Raw genomic sequence first — 17,020 nt, forward strand, 5'->3', positions numbered from 1 at the left:
GAAGATTACCTAGACAACATGCTGACGGAGTACGCGTTTACTATTCAAGACTATACATACATACACTATAGATTAAGCAGGGGTAAGCCACCGCATGTCCGACATAGGGTCTTCGAACTCAAAGGACAATAAATATGATTTTTTAAAATAATAATAAAAAGACTACCTAGATGTTTCATACACTAGCGAAAATACCCCCTTCGTTATCACCTACTACTGCCAGTGACGCAGCGACAATTCTAAACTTTGTCAGCTTCAGCTAGACTGGTGACCTGTCCGTACTGATGCAAGCTCATGGACGGAACAAGTCACGAGTCCAAGCTAAAGCTAGGAAAACAATTGGACATAAAGTTATGTAAGTTACATAATAGGTGTCATAAGTCAACCAGCATTACACCACACGTTTCCCCACCGATCTTGCGCTACACCCGTACTCCCACCACCAAGTACCCCTTGTTCCCCGCTATCAATATAACCGACACCATAGCTCGATGCCGCATTGAACTGTGGGCTCGGGCACTTGATGCCCAAGAAGTTGGGACATGCGCGATCAGCTGCACTGCAAACTTCTAAACAAGGTAAGACCGTTTGGTAAGAATATGTAACGTTCGGCAGGAAAGGATTGCGTGCGTTCGAGCCGCTCTGAGGTGGCAACAATGCTGGCGTTGGAGACGATGACGAGGGAGGACTTGGTGGGGGTTCGGCGCATCGCGGGAAGGACGCGGTGCATAGCCAAGCACGGTATGCATCTTGGCAGCTCTCACAGGTCTGCAAGGGGGAGTATAGGTCACGCCCGCATGGGAAAGTGAGAAGCATCGTCGTGAAGTTGGTCATGTACTGAAGCAGGGGGTCTGATATGCTCTGTGGGAGAGTGGAGGAGTCATATGATGTTGCAGGGGATTGGGGGAAGGGAAGAGGAACGGCGTAGGATGTGGATGGACAGAATGGAAGGGAGTGCACAAGGGGGCAGGAGAATGATGCTGATATGGAGAGATAAGAGAACGCATAATATACCGAGGAGGAAACGCACGAGATTTCATAGTGAAGTATATTGGGCCACTCAATTTTACTTGGTCCTGGATAACATACGCGGTGTAGTTCGTACTCGGTGTCAAGCCATCAATAAGCCACTGAGACCTCCAACCTTGATCGTCGCGTAGCCAGAAATTGTTGCTTAGTACAGAGCCCGAAGAGGAAGTAGATTGGACGCTACATGCTGTCTGCGGGCCAGACGCAAGACCAGAGGAAGTCGGCGCAATGACGAGAGAGAATGCGGGAGGCGATGATGGGGGTGAAGGGGTGGAAAGGTTGGCAGGAGGAAGAGTGTAGTTTGGATAAGTGGACAACGAGGATTCGACAGTTGAGAATGGAGGCGAAAATATCAGCGCCTGAGTATTGGTAGTATCTCCGAGGAGCGGGAGTGAGGGAAGTAGTTCGTGTACAAGAGCTACTGACAGAATGAACCATATCGAATTCAGTATTTATGTAGTGTACATACCTCCGGTCGATGCAGCAACTTGGAATGAGGTCTGGCCAACATTCTGTACAGCCAAGAAACCACCTTGCGGTGCGGTGCCAGTCCAGTTCCCGAATCCGTTAAGCAAGGGGATTTCGAAAACATCGGTAGTACTGGTAGACTGTCCAGGATCTGTTATCGCTGTATTGTTGGTCACGAAAAATGCTAGAGATGACGTTCCCGCCGAACAAATGGCGATGGATACAGTCAGCTGCTGAGCCTGCGGAAGAGAAAAGGTTGGGTCACTAGACACAGAGGCTCCAGAGAAAGAATATAAAGTATTCAAAGAAATAGTTTGTGCACTGAGAGCGAATGTTGCATGTATAAGACACCAAAGCGATTGCGGCAGTCTACGCATCGATGTAGCGCGAACTGGTCAGTGGTCAGTGACTTTTGCAGCTTGGAGGCTCGGCGGTAAGTCAGTGGCGTGGCTGTGCAACCTTCCTCCATACTTGGCGAATTATTTCGTTGACCTGCACCCAGCTTGAGCATCTCTCTCATGTGTGTGAGCACCACTCAGATCCCTTCGATGGCTGGAATTTCTTTCTTTTGAAAGTACATAGTACGACATTGGAACCTATTGGAACATATGGTATGTCAAACGTCGCTTTTTCTCTTTTTCACTGTGTTATTCGCATCTGCAGGAGCTGGTTGCTTTGCTATAGATCGTTAAGACTCCTCGAGGTCGTGCTGAAAATTGAGTGTGCTGCGTATGAAGCACTCCGAGGTATTTAGGGAATCCCCGAACTCAAACTTAGACATCTTCGGTTTATTGGAAACATGACGTTTTGTGTCTCGAACACTTCGGAAGCGACCTTCACGGCTTCATGCGGAGCTCGTATAGCTTCCTTAGTATCACCGCAGTTTTTACCATCTGCGGTGAGGAATCACTCCGAGTATAATCTTGACGGACTTTTGCTGAATAGATAAGGTCAGACCATTCAATTAACTCCACGGAGTCATCATTCATCACCACGTAAACTCTCCAACATAGTTGTACCCTCCAACGATGATCTGCGACCCTATCTGGTCCATGTTGGTCTCGCCACTATACCGTGATACCAAAACTGGGGTGCACAAAGCTAAATCACACCGTCGTTCTACAATGGGAACGACGCCGTTCATGAGTGTGAATGCACATCAACATGTACATGGGTTTGCATCTCATGTTTTTTATTTGGTCCGCGCCGTTATGCTCTGCTGTTTAAGTCGTCGCGATGGCATAGAATCATTGGATTACACTCTCGTCTATCGGGTTGCTTTTATGGCACCAGAATGATAACCGCCGCGAGTGCGTCCAGAAGAAGAAAACTTTCAAAGTGTCGCAATTTTCCCATACTCTACCTCATGCTCTGCAGCAGTTCTTGTATCATGCAAGAGGCCTCGTGTGAGCCATTTTTGCTGGATCTTCGTCGTTATCATGACCCACCCTTTTAGGTACGATGAGAAACTCCATTATTCGTTACTAAGAAAATATTCTACATTAGGTGCTTGAATGTGGCAGACTCCGTAAAGACTATCTCTTCACACGGCTCATAGTCTCGCTCTCGGTAGCGGAATGGTGTCCATGATAACATCCGGACACTCGAATTGAATCCAGTGACCGATGCCGGTAAGAACTCTAACATTCACCCTTTCCACGTCACGAGGAATGTGTTCCAATAGACAAATACCGCTCAACTTCGGATCTGATAATAGCACGGTGATCTTCGCGTTGGGCGGGACGTTTTTGACCAGGCCATTGAAAGTCCATGGCATGTTTTGCTGTTCAATAACCTGTCAGCAATGCTTCCCATTTCGATAGATGAAACGTTACCCGAAACACCTCAACGGTAGTGCGATCGGACATGGAGAATCCTAGCGTTCTTAACACGCAGTCACGTTGTGACCAAGCAGGATTCTTAGCCATGTGCTCCTCGGCGGTCCTGATTTTCGACGTTTCCTTTAGGAATAATTTTCTGTTCATGTTATTTTGGTGCTCTGTAAACTCGAGTCCAGGATCGAGGAGTATAATGGTGGTGGCTTTCTTTCTGGGCAAGAATGGCAAGAAAGACAGGACCACTGAGCCTCCAAAAGAATGCCCGATAATTACGTCGTAAGACGTGTCCGTGACGAAATACGGTCGGAGGTCCTCCGCAAAGGCGGACATGCAAAAGTCCGAGCCCCCTCTCCATCCATGCCCGAGGAGATTCGGAGCTACGACGAAGAATCCTGACGGATATGTTAACAAGGGGGAACGCCACCACAGTATTTCAAACCTGACCTTCTGCCGCCAATAGCTGAGCGAGACCCTCCCAGGAATTCGAGCACATACACATGCCATGAATGAGCAGAGCCCGCCTGGAAGCGACAGGGGAACCCCATTGGGACGCTGAAATAGTCATGTGCACACTGAGATGGCTTGTATGTGTTCAAGATCTTGCGAGCGGGAAAGGACGTGGGGGCAAACTTGAAGTTCAGAACTCGGTTCTTAAATTTATAAGACTGAGGGACAGCCGGTCAAAACAAGTTTTCGACATAAGCCTGTATGTAGCCGAGCGCCTAGCGTCGCCTAAGTACCTCTCCACCAATGAGAGCGCGCGCTTATGGCTGAAGAAAGTTTCAAATGTGAACGTAAGCTACATCTGTGAGAGGCCTCTTACGTTGACAATTTGAAGCTTTCCCTAGCTTAAGCGAGCACTCTCATTGGTGGAGAGGACTAGAAGTCCGAGACTATACCAAACAGGGATCGTTCAACGATAGTTTTTCGACGGGTCCAAACACTGATGCCTCTGACGTTTTACGTTGATGGTGCATCTACGTCGTTATACTATGACTTTATGTTCCAATTTTTTTTATATGTATCATCCGTATACTTATCGGCATATAAGACAATATCTGCAGCTCACCAGTTCTCTGATGCCCCCCTAGTCGTGAGGAGCGATAATGTGAAGGGGATAACATGTATCTGGCAAGGGCATAGGACACTAGAGAATGATCAGCACATACTATGTTTATCCGCTACTGGACGCCTGTAAATCAATCACGGAGTGGGGCCCTCGGAGGCTCGGGCAGTGAGCGATTGTATCATTAACAGAGCAGTAGTAAGAGCAAACAGACCGTGCAGCGTAATACTCATGAAGACAGGCAAAACCTACGAGTACGTCGGACGAAGCATAAGCAGTAGATTCTGTGATCTAATGCCTAGTTATCATTCACGATCGATACGCTCGTGGAATCGGAACCTCACACAGCGCGGGATAACTTCACAGAGCCTTCCTAATAAATTGAAGTAGATTGAAGTTCAGCATATACTTATCTGCTGAATTTCTGCTGCCTTGACGATGATCGATCGCAGCGAGCGCAGTTCACGGAGCCTGATTATGGGACAGCGATAAGGGCTGATTTTACATGACCAGACTCTACCAGCAAATTTGAAGAAGTTATGAGAGGCCATGAGAAGCTAGTATGTCGCCCTGATTGTGGAAGCACTGGCAATGGGCACAGCAGAGTCTAGTTGAATCTAGTGTGGTCTAGCACTTGGTGTGCGTGCGACTGGGAAGCACCGGTAAGTACCGGTATTTGATTTTGTTCTCCACTCCAGAGTTCGAGAAAGAATACTTAAATATACAACCTGTCGCGTGTCCTAACAATTGCAATTGATGAGATAGTATCGCCGAAGTAACTGCTGAATCATATACAGTAGTCCTGTGGGATATTACCACTATTAAACCGCTATGCTGTAACCAAGCTGTAGCAAAAAGAAGTCTCTGAAGAGGAAGAGGTTTGCGGCCATTCCCCCATATGAGGTTAAGTACCCTATAGTGTATGGTAGCCTAATAGCTAGGTTACCTACGACCTTAGGTTGGAGGGTGCCGCAGCTTGATTACTTATTATGGGAATTATGTCATGTTAATGACTAATATGGGCGGCGGTGTTTTTACTATACATATAAGGGCCAAGGTTTGGTTACTCGCCGCTTTATTCATTTTTGACCTCGACTCACTGAATGGTACCGACCCCGCTCAATTCACCTCGTTCCCCCCGTCTGTTATTTACTTCGCTCTCCCTTCTATCGCAATATGTTCCAAGTATTACTCGTAAACTCCTTGGCTCCGGCCCCGATGGCAGTCCTACAGCGCTACACACCTATGCGAAACGAGCTGCCGCAAGCAGTCACGGACCCGAGTTCATCGTCTTCGCGTGTCTCATTCCAGTTCTCGTCCTCTTGTCAGGTCTATTTGCCGGTCTGACATTAGGTTATATGAGCTTGGATGAGACCCAGCTCAATGTATTGAGCATGAGCGGCACTCCGTTCGTCAGATCTTGTTATACTCGTCCTGCTGTCCTCGCTGATCGTACTTATCACAGTCAACAAAAACTTTATGCTGAGAAGATCAAGCCTATTAGGAAAAATGGCCATTTACTGTTGGTGACGCTGCTTCTTGCCAATATGATCGTCAACGAGAGTCTGCCTGTCATTTCTGACCCTATTCTCGGTGGCGGAGTGCAGAGTGTAGTCGTCAGCACTATCTTAATTGTCATGTTAGTGAATTTCTCGCGGCCCAGGCTATCAGATATCATAGCGGCTATTGCTTTTGATCCGTCATTCTTGACGTGTCGTCTTCTGATCCGCAAAATTTCTGGTCACGGGGATGAGGAAATTATTGACGTCAGCCAGCGTCCTTGCACTTCCCCACATTCCGACGCTTCTATTTAAAAGTTACTCACCAAAAATCGCTTCTAGCTTCTCGGAGATCATCCCGCAATCATTGTGCACCCGACATGGTCTTTACTTCGGCGCTCAAATGGCGGGTTTTACCCGCGTCCTAATCTGTCTTCTTGTACGTCATTATATGCTTGTTGAGGATGCGAATCAAATTGTAGTAGGGTGTTGTTGCATGGCCTGTTGCCAAACTTTTGGAGTTAGTACTCGGTCCCCATCATGGAATCATGTATCGTAGAGGAGGTAAGCACCCGCGTTTCACATCCGACATTCTACTGATGGTTTTGCTCTACTTAGAACTCAAAGAGCTCATCGCATTGCATTCGTCAATGTCCCCGCTTGGTGGGGATCTTAAGACTGATACAGTCACCATTATTGGCGCTACACTAGACCTGCAAGAGAAAGTAGTGAAGCAGGTTAGTTCCCAGACCAACGTCCATTTTCGGAGATAATTTGATTTGTGCATCTGCACTGGCTATAGGCGATGACACCCATCGAGAACGTTTTCATGTTATCGATTGACTCGAAACTCGATTACTCGCTTATGAAGAAGATATGCCTTACCGGACATAGCCGTGTCCCTGTGTATGAAGAGGTCGAGATCCCCGTCGGTGCATCAAATCGCATGTCGAAGGTGAAGAAGATCATTGGTATTCTGCTCGTTAAACACGTGGGTGTCTCCTCATGTATTTCATATCTTTCCTGATCCATTCTTCTAGTGTCTTCTTCTCGATCCGAAAGATGCCGTTCCTTTACGCAAGATTCCACTGAACAAGGTTCCTTTCGTACCAAATAACGAGTCTCTTCTCGGCATTCTAGACAGATTCCAAGAAGGTCATTCGCACATGGCCATTGTATCTCGCTTCAGCGTGGAGAAAGCTGCTTCGGTCAAGAAGGTTGCCAAGCGTTCCCTCACACAACGCCTACGTGATCGCGTTGGCATGGGCGACTCGAGCGATGAGGACGAAGACAATAAAGAGAAGGATAAGGCCAAGGACAAGAACAAGGACGAAGATAAAGTATCGCGAGTATCCTGGGCTGATGAATCGGACCCTGATGGTCAATCCACACTTCGCGGAGATGACAAAGATGCAATAGACATACCCCAGCGGACTATTCGGACTGCCCGTGGGCGAGGGCGCCCCGCGCAACGCGAAAGAGTGAAGCGTGACATGGAAATGGGTGTTATCGAAGAACAGGTCGTCCAGAATGATACTGGCAAAGAAAAGAAATTCCGTATACCTCGCTCGACGACTGCCCTGGAGCAGAGCATGCCTGCTGACGCTGTTTTGACGAAGGAAGGTGCAGAGGACTTTTTACAGGTCATCGATCCGGCAATCATGCCGCTCGGCATTATTACACTGGAAGACGTTCTCGAAGGTACGCAATTTTGACCGCTTTTCACGGCCGGCGCGTCCTCAAAACTTCCGCAGAACTTATTGGTGAAGAAATCTACGACGAATTCGATCAGGAGGGTGCTGGTGGTAGCATCTCGTCTTACGTCCCAACAGAACATCCGCCTTTTTCAAAGCTTCATGGGGAGTCTTTACCTGACCTACCCTCCACAGTCACACAGCCTACTGAGGCGCCTAAGCCTGCACCCACCGGTTCCACCCTGCGCCCTCTGTCGTTGAAAGGATTCGGCTTCCTTCGTTCTCGCAGTGAGCCCCCGACACCTCGTGATCCGGACCAAGTTTCTATAGTACAGCCTGTCCCGAAGATATCAGCATTCTTGGCCAACGACGATATCATTAAGGAGCAGGGGACGCCCGAGACGGTCCTTCAGACCCTAGAAGCCATGACAGCAACGGACGAGCCGCAAGACATGTTCCAGCCCGCGAAGACCACTAACAATGCGTCCACCTCACCCGATGACGCTCTTTCGGCACGTAGCTCTGTCTTGAAGAAGAGATCTCTCTCTAGTGCTGGGTTCGCCTCTCCTGTTCCTATTTCTGTCAGCGCTCCCGGTACACGATCATCGTCACCCGTACCACCCTTGGAAGCTATCCTCCTCGAGCGGAAACGTCGTCTCACTGCTGCTAAGGAGTTGGGTATTAGTACACCCCTAGTTCCTCCAGTGAGCGATGTGCGTTCCCCTACCATGCTACGTGTCCCGACAGTCAGCATCAAGGGAGGGAAGTTCAAGAGCAGTCCCTTGACGGGTGGAGAGCGTAACCGAATCGTTGTCGCCGAACAAGTCATGCAAGATACGATGAGCGCTGCGGACAAGGAACGGATACCGGATGAGGATGACGACGTCGCGCATGACAAGAAAGAGGACGACAGCGGTTACTTATAACAATGGTCATCGGGGCTTGTTCTGCCTCACTAGAGAATTTCCCATAGCTTTCTGCCAGGAGAGTGTAGGATTACCATGGTGGTTTTATCTTAGTTACCTACGTCCTCGTTAGTCTGTGTTCCGTGTATGCCCCCTTTCTTTTGTCCTTTTCTCGCTTAATTGTCTCGACTGCACATATGTAGTTTTTTACACTTTGGGGTGAGGAAACCTCTGAATGAATAGGCATTTGCGAGCCGTGCCAAGTTTGTTAGAGCTCTCCCGCATGCCGTGCCTGTTGCGGCCTAAGGCCAAATCCGTGTCATTGTCTGCTATAGAAATGTGCATGCTGTGAGAATATATGTGGTGTTCGGGCATTGACCACCATGCACTGAACGCATCTTCGTCACGTTGTTCGATCAACGTCCGTCGCTTGGTAAGTACTAAGCAGCATCAACAAGTTGCTCTGACCCAACCGAAATTCTTTCAGCTGACGTGTATCAGTGCCAATGGTGAGGCCTTCAACATTCAACGTTCGATCAAGACCAAAATCACTCAAACATCATGTTTCCTACTCAATATCATATTAAATGTTTGAGATTTTCCTCTATCTAAGAGCTTCTATTGCCCAAGCAGTAATGGAGACTCCAGAAAGCAACCATATTGATCTAGTCAGCGATGAATTATGAATTGCGCTATCAACCACAGCACCAATGCGAAAGGCTTGTAAGTATTTACGTCCCTCAGATGTCGCCGCTCTACACTCGAAGCGGAGGTGGGAAGGAGCCTGATTGCTGCCCTTCTGTCCGCCGTGGGCTTAGTAGGTTTCGCGTTGATCCTTGACGCTTCCAACAGAAAACCAGTGAACCTCCATACTTGCAGCAGTGCAGGACACCTTGAGGACAAGCGTCTGATGAGCCACGAGGTGGAGGCTCTGAGTGGGTAAAAACCCGTGGTTACATTGACGGTAGTACTACGTATCGATTATACGGATTGTTATGGTGGTATAATGGTATGTATCCTTCTAAGAGTCCAGAGAGTTATGTACTCTGCTTGCCCGGAGTCCGTCTGCCAACTTCCTCTCCATTGCTGGGCCTTTGCTCACAGACTCCTTTATCTCAAGCCCAGCTCCCTGCAATCCATTAAGTACAGCACCATAAAGGGTCCTATCCGTAGGCCCATGTACACCGCGCACATGAATGCCACCATGCAGGACCTCGAGCGCGGCGAAAGCGACAGGAAGCCCAACGCAGCGTGCCATCGCAGACCCCTCAGAGTTACCATATGCCACCAAGCTCGACGTGTAAACCTCCGTGGCCGAATCTGTAGATAAGAACGATGGCTGAGCGACGACTTCGTGCGACAGTACGACCATGTCGCGTTCCCCAGGGCTGTACCTGAGCTTATGGGCGAGAACAGAAGTCAGAAGTTCGATCGGTGCTTGTGGTTTGAGTGGCACTTCCGGGAAAGTGCCGCTTGGAACATTCCCTGGAGCAAGTCCCAACCAGTCCAGAGCATTGAGTGCCGTGTCCGCGTGCTTGATATCCATCACGGTGGAAAGGGCTGACATGAACGAGCGGGGATCACTTGGGATCCGCTCTCCAATCTTGCTCTCCAGAGACATCCGTGCGAGATCGTACCAATGACGTGGCTGAATGAAGGGTCCTGTGTCAAGTAGCCCTATAACCTTGAAGGCGTGCATTATCTCCGCAAACCCAGGGTATCTGATATCAGCGCCAGTGACTCAGCCTTACAGAAGATCAAGTGCTCAAGTGCCACCTACCTGAGAGTTCCACGGAGAACATTCTGCAAATTCTCAAGCTTGCCAAGCCCATACGTTTCCGCATACGGGAGACTGTCTCGATTCGCGAGACCTTCAAACCTCAGGACATTCGAAATTGGGACATAAGGGAAGTATTCCTGAAGAAGATTTTCTCCAGAAATCTCCATCTCCTACACGCCACAATTAAAAGGCCTTCTTGTGCATGTATCATGCTGCTATCAACGCACCTTTCCACTGAGCTTGAATCTCGCTCCATTAAGCGCAGCGTTAAGCACGCCCCTCGGGCTCCAGCTGAACTTGTACCCAAGGGGAACATCCGCACATTCAGGGGCGGGCAAGCCGCCACAGAATGATGTGAACGAGACGACACGCCTGTTATCTCTCTTAAGCTGCGCAAGCAGTGATAATGCAGAGCAATGATCAATCCCTGGGTCGAGACCGATCTCATTTAGTAGAAGCACATCTGCGGATTGCGCCCTGTGTTCCGTAACGCCATTCCGGAGCCAGAGATCGTCCATGGAACCAATGTTAGAACGTTCCATGTAGGCGGCCGGCGAATATGAGATGTAAATGTCGTAAGTGCAGGGGATGATGAACGATCGCATGTACTTACCGTTCGTGTAAGGCGCGCATGGCAGGCGAGATATATGACGCCGTCACGAGATGCTTACGGTGTTGGATGCACAGCTCTGCCACAGCAGGGTGAAACGGTACTGGGAGCAAGCTAAATTCGCATTCATCACCGATTATGTCGTGTGGTCGGAGAACGTCACGCACCTAATAACAACATCGGCTTCTTGAATCAACCTTGCCATCTCTTCAATGTCGTGCACGTCCAAACACACCGCTGTCGCGTTCGAGTATTTGCGCGTCAAAGCCTCCGCTTCGGAGCGCATGTTGCTGGCTACCAACGACATTCGTCAAAGCATGTGATATGAATTTCCAAAGAAATTAAGGGTATATATTAATCCAATGTCCATGATGTATGTGCAAAACGACTACTGACCAACGATGATCTCCACGTCAGACCTCTTACAGATCTCTTGCACAGCGGGACCTGCAACCATCCCAGAGCCAAGCATGAGCACACGCTTCTTCCTCAGCGATGTCGCAGCTACTCCTGCCTTGTTCGCTGTCTCTGCAGCTCGGGTTGCTTGCCACCTCTCGACTGGCGCTTCCAGCCAACGATGCTTGCCTTGCAGCTCACCATTCCGTGCAACTGTCGCAACGTTCAGGGCCTCAAGGTGCTCGCGAGAGCCGGATCGTCCACGGTATTCATTAATCAGAGCGCGCAAATATGGCATTAGAACTCCACAAAAATGCTGAGAAGCATCGAGGGGAAGACTCGAGGGGAGGATATCAACAGACATGATAGTCACACTCGGAAGATGAGAAGGTAGAGAGGATGGCCGGTGCTTGAAGAAGGGGTCCGAGAGGGTGGATGCGCGAGGTAAGAACTCGAGACCGCCCTGCAAGACGGCATCATGATCAATATATCACCCGGCGGTCAATAACCATCGTACCTCAACATCACAACTGATGTCGCCAATTGTTCCAAAACGTGCTCGCCCTACTTCAGCTGCACGGCTGAGAGCAGTGGCTAGTTGTTCGTTCGTCATAAGTCGTGGGAAAGATGGGAGCCAGCCAACGCCATTCAGGAATAGCGTGAGGTATGGTGCAACCTACCGAGGAAGAAAATATGAGAAAGATCCCATCATCGCCTGTAGTAGGAGCTTGCCTTGGTGTCGAACTCGGATTGGTACATGGCCGGGTTCTTGTAATAATCATCACGGGAATATTGTCCACGATCAGCACGGGTAAGGTAGTCTTGAGGGTGTGCATGTACGAGGTATATCTAAAAAAACGTTGATGCATCTTACTATGATACGTGACAAGAAAGAATGTTACCTTGTGGAGGTCAGTATCTAGTAGGGTATGACTTGAGCTTACATTCAGACAGAGCAGGATATAGCATACCTGGATTGCTTACAAGTCCAGGAAGGTCCTTCACGGCCAGATTCACAATCGGGAGCTCTTCTAGAATGGATAGACATCCTTGGGACACTTTCCCACTCCTATCAATTGCGGGTCGTCAATACATTTCAAAATCGATGAACAACCACGTACCCTGTGAGCCCAATGACGAACGGTCCTAATGCCCCAGGTGTCCCATTCTCTGTAATGTTCTGGCCAATAGTTCGAAGTGCAGAGCGGAGCGATGGGATTGATGGATGTGTATGTGGACGAGGCGTGTGCTGAAGCGGCGATTAAGGTTAGGGTTAACAAAGCGGAACGTATGACAGCACTCACAAGGAAAGGAGAAGTAACTCCAAGTTCAAGGTGCGCATGCGCGAGCGCAGACAAAGACTCGAGAGCACCAGCGACTATTCGGTGGTAAGCCGTTGCCAACGGTTTTGAGCAACTACATACCTCCTGCGAACCACCCAAAACCCACCGTTCGTTTGCCGTGCTCACCTACGAGGAGTTCGTAATCAATCAACCGAGGCAATGATGGGTTCTCGTGCGAATCGAGGAAGCGGGAGAGCAACTCCATATTGTAGGGCTGACCCTTCGTGGTGTGGGAAAACATCAGATGGGTGCGGGGTACGGAAGGACCTGAACCCAGGCCTGGCGCCGAAACAGGAGACGTTACCAACTCATGGAGCGGTGTCTCCTTGATTCCGATCACGATGTGTGCGGGTTCCAGCGTGGGGTGCACTTTGGCGCCAGCCTGAAATAGGGCATGGTAAGTCACAGTGCAGCTCCACAGGTATCGCACAAGATAACATGTGAATGTAAAACAAGTGGGGTGAAAATGGTCATATTTGAGAGTCAGGTGAAAGGTGTCATGGAGACTCAAGGAAGGAAGTACATGGAACGATGACGACCTACCTTGATGAATTGGTCAACGGGAAATACTCGACGGTCGCAGTCCTGGATAAGAACGTCGACTTTGAGGTGCTGAACGAGTTGGGCAACTTCGTCAGGCGTGATGGGGCATCGGCGCTCCCATATCCTTGATGGGTCTTCTCGCCGTATACCCACCGTAACCTTTCCGTGCTCAGGCGACACCGTAGCAAGCGTCCTACGCGCGGGCAGGGAGTAAGCGCGCGTGCTAAGTGACCTGGAAAGATACTGTGGCGAGCGTCGGAGGCTTGTGATGGCCATGACGTGAATTTGAATGTCTCTACAACGTTCGGTACAGCGAGTAAATTATGGACACTGCACTCAGCGGGGAAGACGAATGTGAAGGACAACAAGTGGGGTAAGGAAACGGATGGATTATACTTATACCGAGTTGACCACTGAACCTAGGGTTTCTTAGATCCGCCCGAGCAAGCGTCTCGAACGCCGATCGCAACAATCCTCAAGTAGTGACTAGTAGTACTTGACTCAGATTGGTAAACTCATCAACCTGAATCCCAGCGCATTCACTGTAGAATGTTCATACCAGGTCACAATGGTGCAAGATGATCTTTGTTTCAATGCCAGATGTTTGCATTCACTGTACTGTAACAGCCCGGTCGAGGGGGGACCTCATGCCAAGGACGGTGAACGCGGAAGTTACGTTGAATATTGATAGACGCCCATTTGATTTCCACATCCGAACCTGAGACCGGGTTGACCCGCATGTGATCAATATTGTGATGTGCTTCAAGTGACGCCCACTTGACAGCTACTACTTATCTTCATATCTATAGACCAAATCTCAGAAAATTCGTCTAAACTCGGTTTACTTGTGGGCCTAGACCTGTCTAGTCGAACAAAAATCCCATATCGAGCGCTCTCAGTGAAGTTGTGAGCGCCGACGAAGCATGGTAATTGACAGATCTTGTCACTTGTGCAATGGCCTTCGAGCTCACCTGTGCGGACTTGGTGACCCATTGCTATTTAACAGTCTCTGGCGGCCCTACTATGTATTATATGTCGATGGTTTTCATGAGTAGTTGGGGGAGTACTCCAAAAGTAACAAATGGATGAGGCGCCTCTGTCTGGTACCATTCCAAAGACAACTGCTAAAGGCGCTTAAGGGTAAAAACCGAGATCCGGTTCTATAAATAGCTGGAGATCGCGCTGCTCCAGCACGAAACACAAAGTACAAGGTGCTCATCATTATGAAAGGTAGTATATAATATATACGATGGAGGAGTTAGAAGGAGAGTCGTAGGATAGATGGCACGTTCCCATATTCTGGCCGAGGATTGCGGAGGCCATATACGAAAGACATCATATCTGATGTCAAGCAAAAGATCAACGTATTGTACGTATTGTAGGAAGCTCCGTGACATTGCAGGCAAGCCGTTCTCGTTCGCGGATGGACTTCCTAGCATTGAGTCTGACCGCCAATTTAGCGGTTTAGCGAGCTTTGTGTAAACAAACCATTTTCACTTACACTGCTAGCATGGAGTTCATATAGGCTATGGCAAGGGTTTTAGTGTTTACGCAGTGCATAGGCAACATACTGACATTTTCCTATCACCGCTCCGGGCGCAGCGGTGTAAAACTGTCCAATAAGACCGTCCTGGAACTGATACTGAAACAATCTTGACCCTGATTTTCCGAGTTTTGCATGGACGGCAGGACTTACGAGCACAGCCATCGTAATCGCTACAAGGCTAAGAACCTTATAAAATGAATTATTCAATAGGTATGGAACATTGCACATACCAGGAAAACAAACCCATGTCGATAAAAATCCACATCAGTTCATTGATATAATACTTTGACCTTATCCTTCAATCACAGAATCCTGCATGAGTCAGACCACAATCATATCTGAAAACCACGCACCGAACATTGCCTGTTCGTGCCGGTCACATGAACAACCAGACTGTCCCTGTGATGAAAATATCACATATTGCACTAGCAAATGTCGATGCTGGCGACAACTGAATGAGAGTATGAGTTCGTTAGGATTATTAAAAGCTATTTCACCGCTGTCCGGACCTTCGTGCTGAATAGAACTTCAGCGCTTTTCGTGTGGAATCTTTGGAGATCGTGAGAAATTGTGTAGCCCGATAAACAAGGACTCGCATCAAACCACTGATGACTAGAGACGAAGACAAGCGTCACATTAGAACATCGTCACCAGACATGAACGATCGACGTAACTCATGCCACAAACTACAGTGTTCAAGGAGTCAGAGATACGTTATATAGCTGATTGAACAAGCGCACCGAACGACATAGTGGCGAGCACACACTAAGATCTGTGTTATAGCTCTCCACGAAAGGGACAATGAGAATGTGATCTCACAATCATGCCTTGTGATCAAGCGATTTTTTCCCGTGACTAAAGGAGCGCACTGAGACCTTGAGACCGGCAAATCCTGAAGGACTCACTTATCCACACCCTGTGTGCATAAAAACTGTTGATAGTGGAAGCAAATTTAGCATCTTCCTGCGGGCTAGCCATGGCTCATGGAAACACATACCACTGAACGGCGAAAATGACCCAATACTTATTGTGTTACTAGATGTCAATAATGACTAGATGTGGAGGACTTACTGATGTAAACACCCCCAGCTTCGTAGGAAATGTTCAGTAGGCACACTACAATAACACAAATGCACTTGCCAGCATCTGCCTATCCTCTCAATGAGCCTATTTTGTATCCGGGAATAAGGCTATCGACTTACCATGGGAGTTGAGTCGTGCACTCAAGGGACGTGCTTCGGCGGCACGAAACCAGGATAGACCAGTATATCCCCATCAAGGAGTATTGGTGAATCGTGTCGATTAGACTGTGAGACATCGTCATGATATCAGCATATCCTCATCGAGCATCGTGGAAAGCACCAACAAGACCATCCTTATCTATTACAAAATGTCATCGTTGATGTATTCACTAATCGAAATAACTCGTACTCACAAATAATTTGAGTTTTCTTGAATCTTGCGGAAAATATCGCAGGTAGAAGATATACTGCCCAAAGGATACCCCATAGAACCTTTACAACTCTGCAGGTCAATATCAGGTAGAGACTGAATGATGAATCCATACACTGTAGCTATGATGAATCCTTGGCCTAGAGTCAGCTGCAAGGTAAAATGAAGGCATCAAAAGGCTCACCAATGAATCCTGGCCCCCACATAACCTCAGTGGAGTTAGCCGCCATCGGATATGACAATATTAATGTGAAATATTAGGACGCCCGGATCTGCAAGACTCCTGCTTTTAAGTATGTTCAATCTTGAATGGATGCGCTTGGCATGACACTGCGGTCATTATGATACCGTAAGTACATTCACTTTGTCTTCTCCCAAGTGAACCAAATAAGACCCTGGTACTAGCCTTAGTCTGCATTCAGCATTTCGCTTGGTTGAATGAACGACATTAAAATTCCACTTCGGGATCTACTAGTAGTAGTATACCAATACGGCCCGGACCTGCGAGGACCTTGCCTGGCATTGAATGGATGGTGGAGCGATGTCCCAGACCCATGTTTCTACAGATCAATCAGTACAGCAGATAATAAGCCTGGAACCCTCGTTCTAGCTGGACCAATTCACTCACTTTTTAATTGCAGTGACACAAATTCAATTGTAAAAATGCCGTTCGAAAGTTCTTGCCTATATTTGAGCATTTTCCTATGATTAATATTCAATTCCCGAGCGCTACCCTGGTACTGTAGCGCTCAGCGCTCAGCGGTACCAAAGACTCGGATGTGTTCAGATCTCCAAATCAGTGCTCCATCACGACTGCCCTAGGGTGCCCTGGTAAGGCCCAACACAGTCGT

At 48.4% G+C, this 17,020-nt stretch overlaps 5 protein-coding genes across 5 annotated transcripts; 1 reads left to right on the forward strand and 4 right to left on the reverse strand.

Moving 5' to 3' along the window:
- Positions 1–123: 123 nt before the first annotated feature.
- EDB91DRAFT_1163226 (stretch-activated cation channel Mid1) lies at positions 124–1,940 on the reverse strand. Its single transcript, XM_041319894.1, has 3 exons — positions 1,499–1,940; positions 1,031–1,447; positions 124–980 (listed from the first exon to the last, which is right to left on the reverse strand). The coding sequence occupies exons 1-3, from the start codon at positions 1,872–1,874 to the stop codon at positions 382–384; spliced, it is 1,392 nt and encodes a 463-aa protein (XP_041171959.1). The 5' UTR covers positions 1,875–1,940; the 3' UTR covers positions 124–381.
- A 982-nt stretch (positions 1,941–2,922) lies between these two features.
- EDB91DRAFT_886956 (Alpha/Beta hydrolase protein) lies at positions 2,923–4,090 on the reverse strand. Its single transcript, XM_041328723.1, has 3 exons — positions 3,780–4,090; positions 3,333–3,727; positions 2,923–3,280 (listed from the first exon to the last, which is right to left on the reverse strand). Exons 1-3 carry the CDS (start codon positions 3,898–3,900, stop codon positions 3,050–3,052), a joined length of 747 nt encoding a protein of 248 aa, XP_041171960.1. The 5' UTR covers positions 3,901–4,090; the 3' UTR covers positions 2,923–3,049.
- A 1,389-nt stretch (positions 4,091–5,479) lies between these two features.
- EDB91DRAFT_1163245 (uncharacterized protein) lies at positions 5,480–8,862 on the forward strand. The gene is made up of 8 exons (XM_041319895.1): positions 5,480–5,809; positions 5,867–6,040; positions 6,243–6,339; positions 6,386–6,464; positions 6,519–6,637; positions 6,703–6,891; positions 6,941–7,601; positions 7,655–8,862. The coding sequence occupies exons 1-8, from the start codon at positions 5,505–5,507 to the stop codon at positions 8,518–8,520; spliced, it is 2,490 nt and encodes an 829-aa protein (XP_041171961.1). The 5' UTR covers positions 5,480–5,504; the 3' UTR covers positions 8,521–8,862.
- Positions 8,863–9,131: 269 nt separating this feature from the next.
- EDB91DRAFT_1163249 (Saccharopine dehydrogenase-domain-containing protein) lies at positions 9,132–13,543 on the reverse strand. The gene is made up of 14 exons (XM_041319896.1): positions 13,172–13,543; positions 12,710–13,010; positions 12,590–12,663; positions 12,407–12,534; positions 12,257–12,354; positions 12,188–12,204; positions 12,018–12,134; positions 11,803–11,961; positions 11,286–11,748; positions 11,057–11,183; positions 10,893–11,003; positions 10,507–10,756; positions 10,280–10,449; positions 9,132–10,220 (listed from the first exon to the last, which is right to left on the reverse strand). Exons 1-14 carry the CDS (start codon positions 13,445–13,447, stop codon positions 9,521–9,523), a joined length of 2,991 nt encoding a protein of 996 aa, XP_041171962.1. The 5' UTR covers positions 13,448–13,543; the 3' UTR covers positions 9,132–9,520.
- Positions 13,544–14,530: 987 nt separating this feature from the next.
- EDB91DRAFT_1163257 (uncharacterized protein) lies at positions 14,531–16,303 on the reverse strand (the record flags this gene model as incomplete). The annotated part of the gene is given in 12 exon segments (XM_041319897.1): positions 14,531–14,615; positions 14,821–14,895; positions 14,948–15,013; positions 15,098–15,168; positions 15,227–15,266; positions 15,518–15,572; positions 15,623–15,648; positions 15,920–16,035; positions 16,109–16,125; positions 16,153–16,245; positions 16,272–16,274; positions 16,285–16,303. 8 exon segments carry the CDS (start codon positions 16,033–16,035, stop codon positions 14,531–14,533), a joined length of 534 nt encoding a protein of 177 aa, XP_041171963.1. The 5' UTR covers positions 16,109–16,125; positions 16,153–16,245; positions 16,272–16,274; positions 16,285–16,303.
- Positions 16,304–17,020: the final 717 nt, after the last annotated feature.

This window comes from Suillus paluster, assembly GCF_016628075.1.
Source record: "Suillus paluster strain FC165 chromosome Unknown EDB91scaffold_91, whole genome shotgun sequence".
In the NCBI taxonomy this organism is placed as follows: domain Eukaryota; kingdom Fungi; phylum Basidiomycota; class Agaricomycetes; order Boletales; family Suillaceae; genus Suillus; species Suillus paluster.

Bases quoted from the DNA above. Each gene is read 5' to 3' on its own strand.
- EDB91DRAFT_1163249 (XM_041319896.1), bottom strand. From the start codon at position 13,447: ATGGCCATCACAAGCCTCCGACGCTCGCCACAGTATCTTTCCAGGTCA. The intron at 12,664-12,709 runs GTATGTAGTTGC...ACCACCGAATAG, and splicing joins TTTTGGGTGGTTCGCAGGAG to TCGCTGGTGCTCTCGAGTCT. The intron at 11,962-12,017 runs GCAAGCTCCTAC...CTTCCTCGGTAG, and splicing joins AATCCGAGTTCGACACCAAG to GTTGCACCATACCTCACGCT.
- EDB91DRAFT_886956 (XM_041328723.1), bottom strand. From the start codon at position 3,900: ATGACTATTTCAGCGTCCCAATGGGGTTCCCCTGTCGCTTCCAGGCGG. The intron at 3,728-3,779 runs GTCAGGTTTGAA...CATATCCGTCAG, and splicing joins TCAGCTATTGGCGGCAGAAG to GATTCTTCGTCGTAGCTCCG. The intron at 3,281-3,332 runs GTAACGTTTCAT...GTTATTGAACAG, and splicing joins CTACCGTTGAGGTGTTTCGG to CAAAACATGCCATGGACTTT.
- EDB91DRAFT_1163245 (XM_041319895.1), top strand. From the start codon at position 5,505: ATGGTACCGACCCCGCTCAATTCACCTCGTTCCCCCCGTCTGTTATTT. The intron at 6,041-6,242 runs GTTAGTGAATTT...AATCGCTTCTAG, and splicing joins AGCACTATCTTAATTGTCAT to CTTCTCGGAGATCATCCCGC. The intron at 7,602-7,654 runs GTACGCAATTTT...AAACTTCCGCAG, and splicing joins ACTGGAAGACGTTCTCGAAG to AACTTATTGGTGAAGAAATC.
- EDB91DRAFT_1163226 (XM_041319894.1), bottom strand. From the start codon at position 1,874: ATGCGTAGACTGCCGCAATCGCTTTGGTGTCTTATACATGCAACATTC. The intron at 1,448-1,498 runs GTATGTACACTA...TTCTGTCAGTAG, and splicing joins AGTTGCTGCATCGACCGGAG to CTCTTGTACACGAACTACTT. The intron at 981-1,030 runs GTGCGTTTCCTC...TCTCCATATCAG, and splicing joins ATACTTCACTATGAAATCTC to CATCATTCTCCTGCCCCCTT.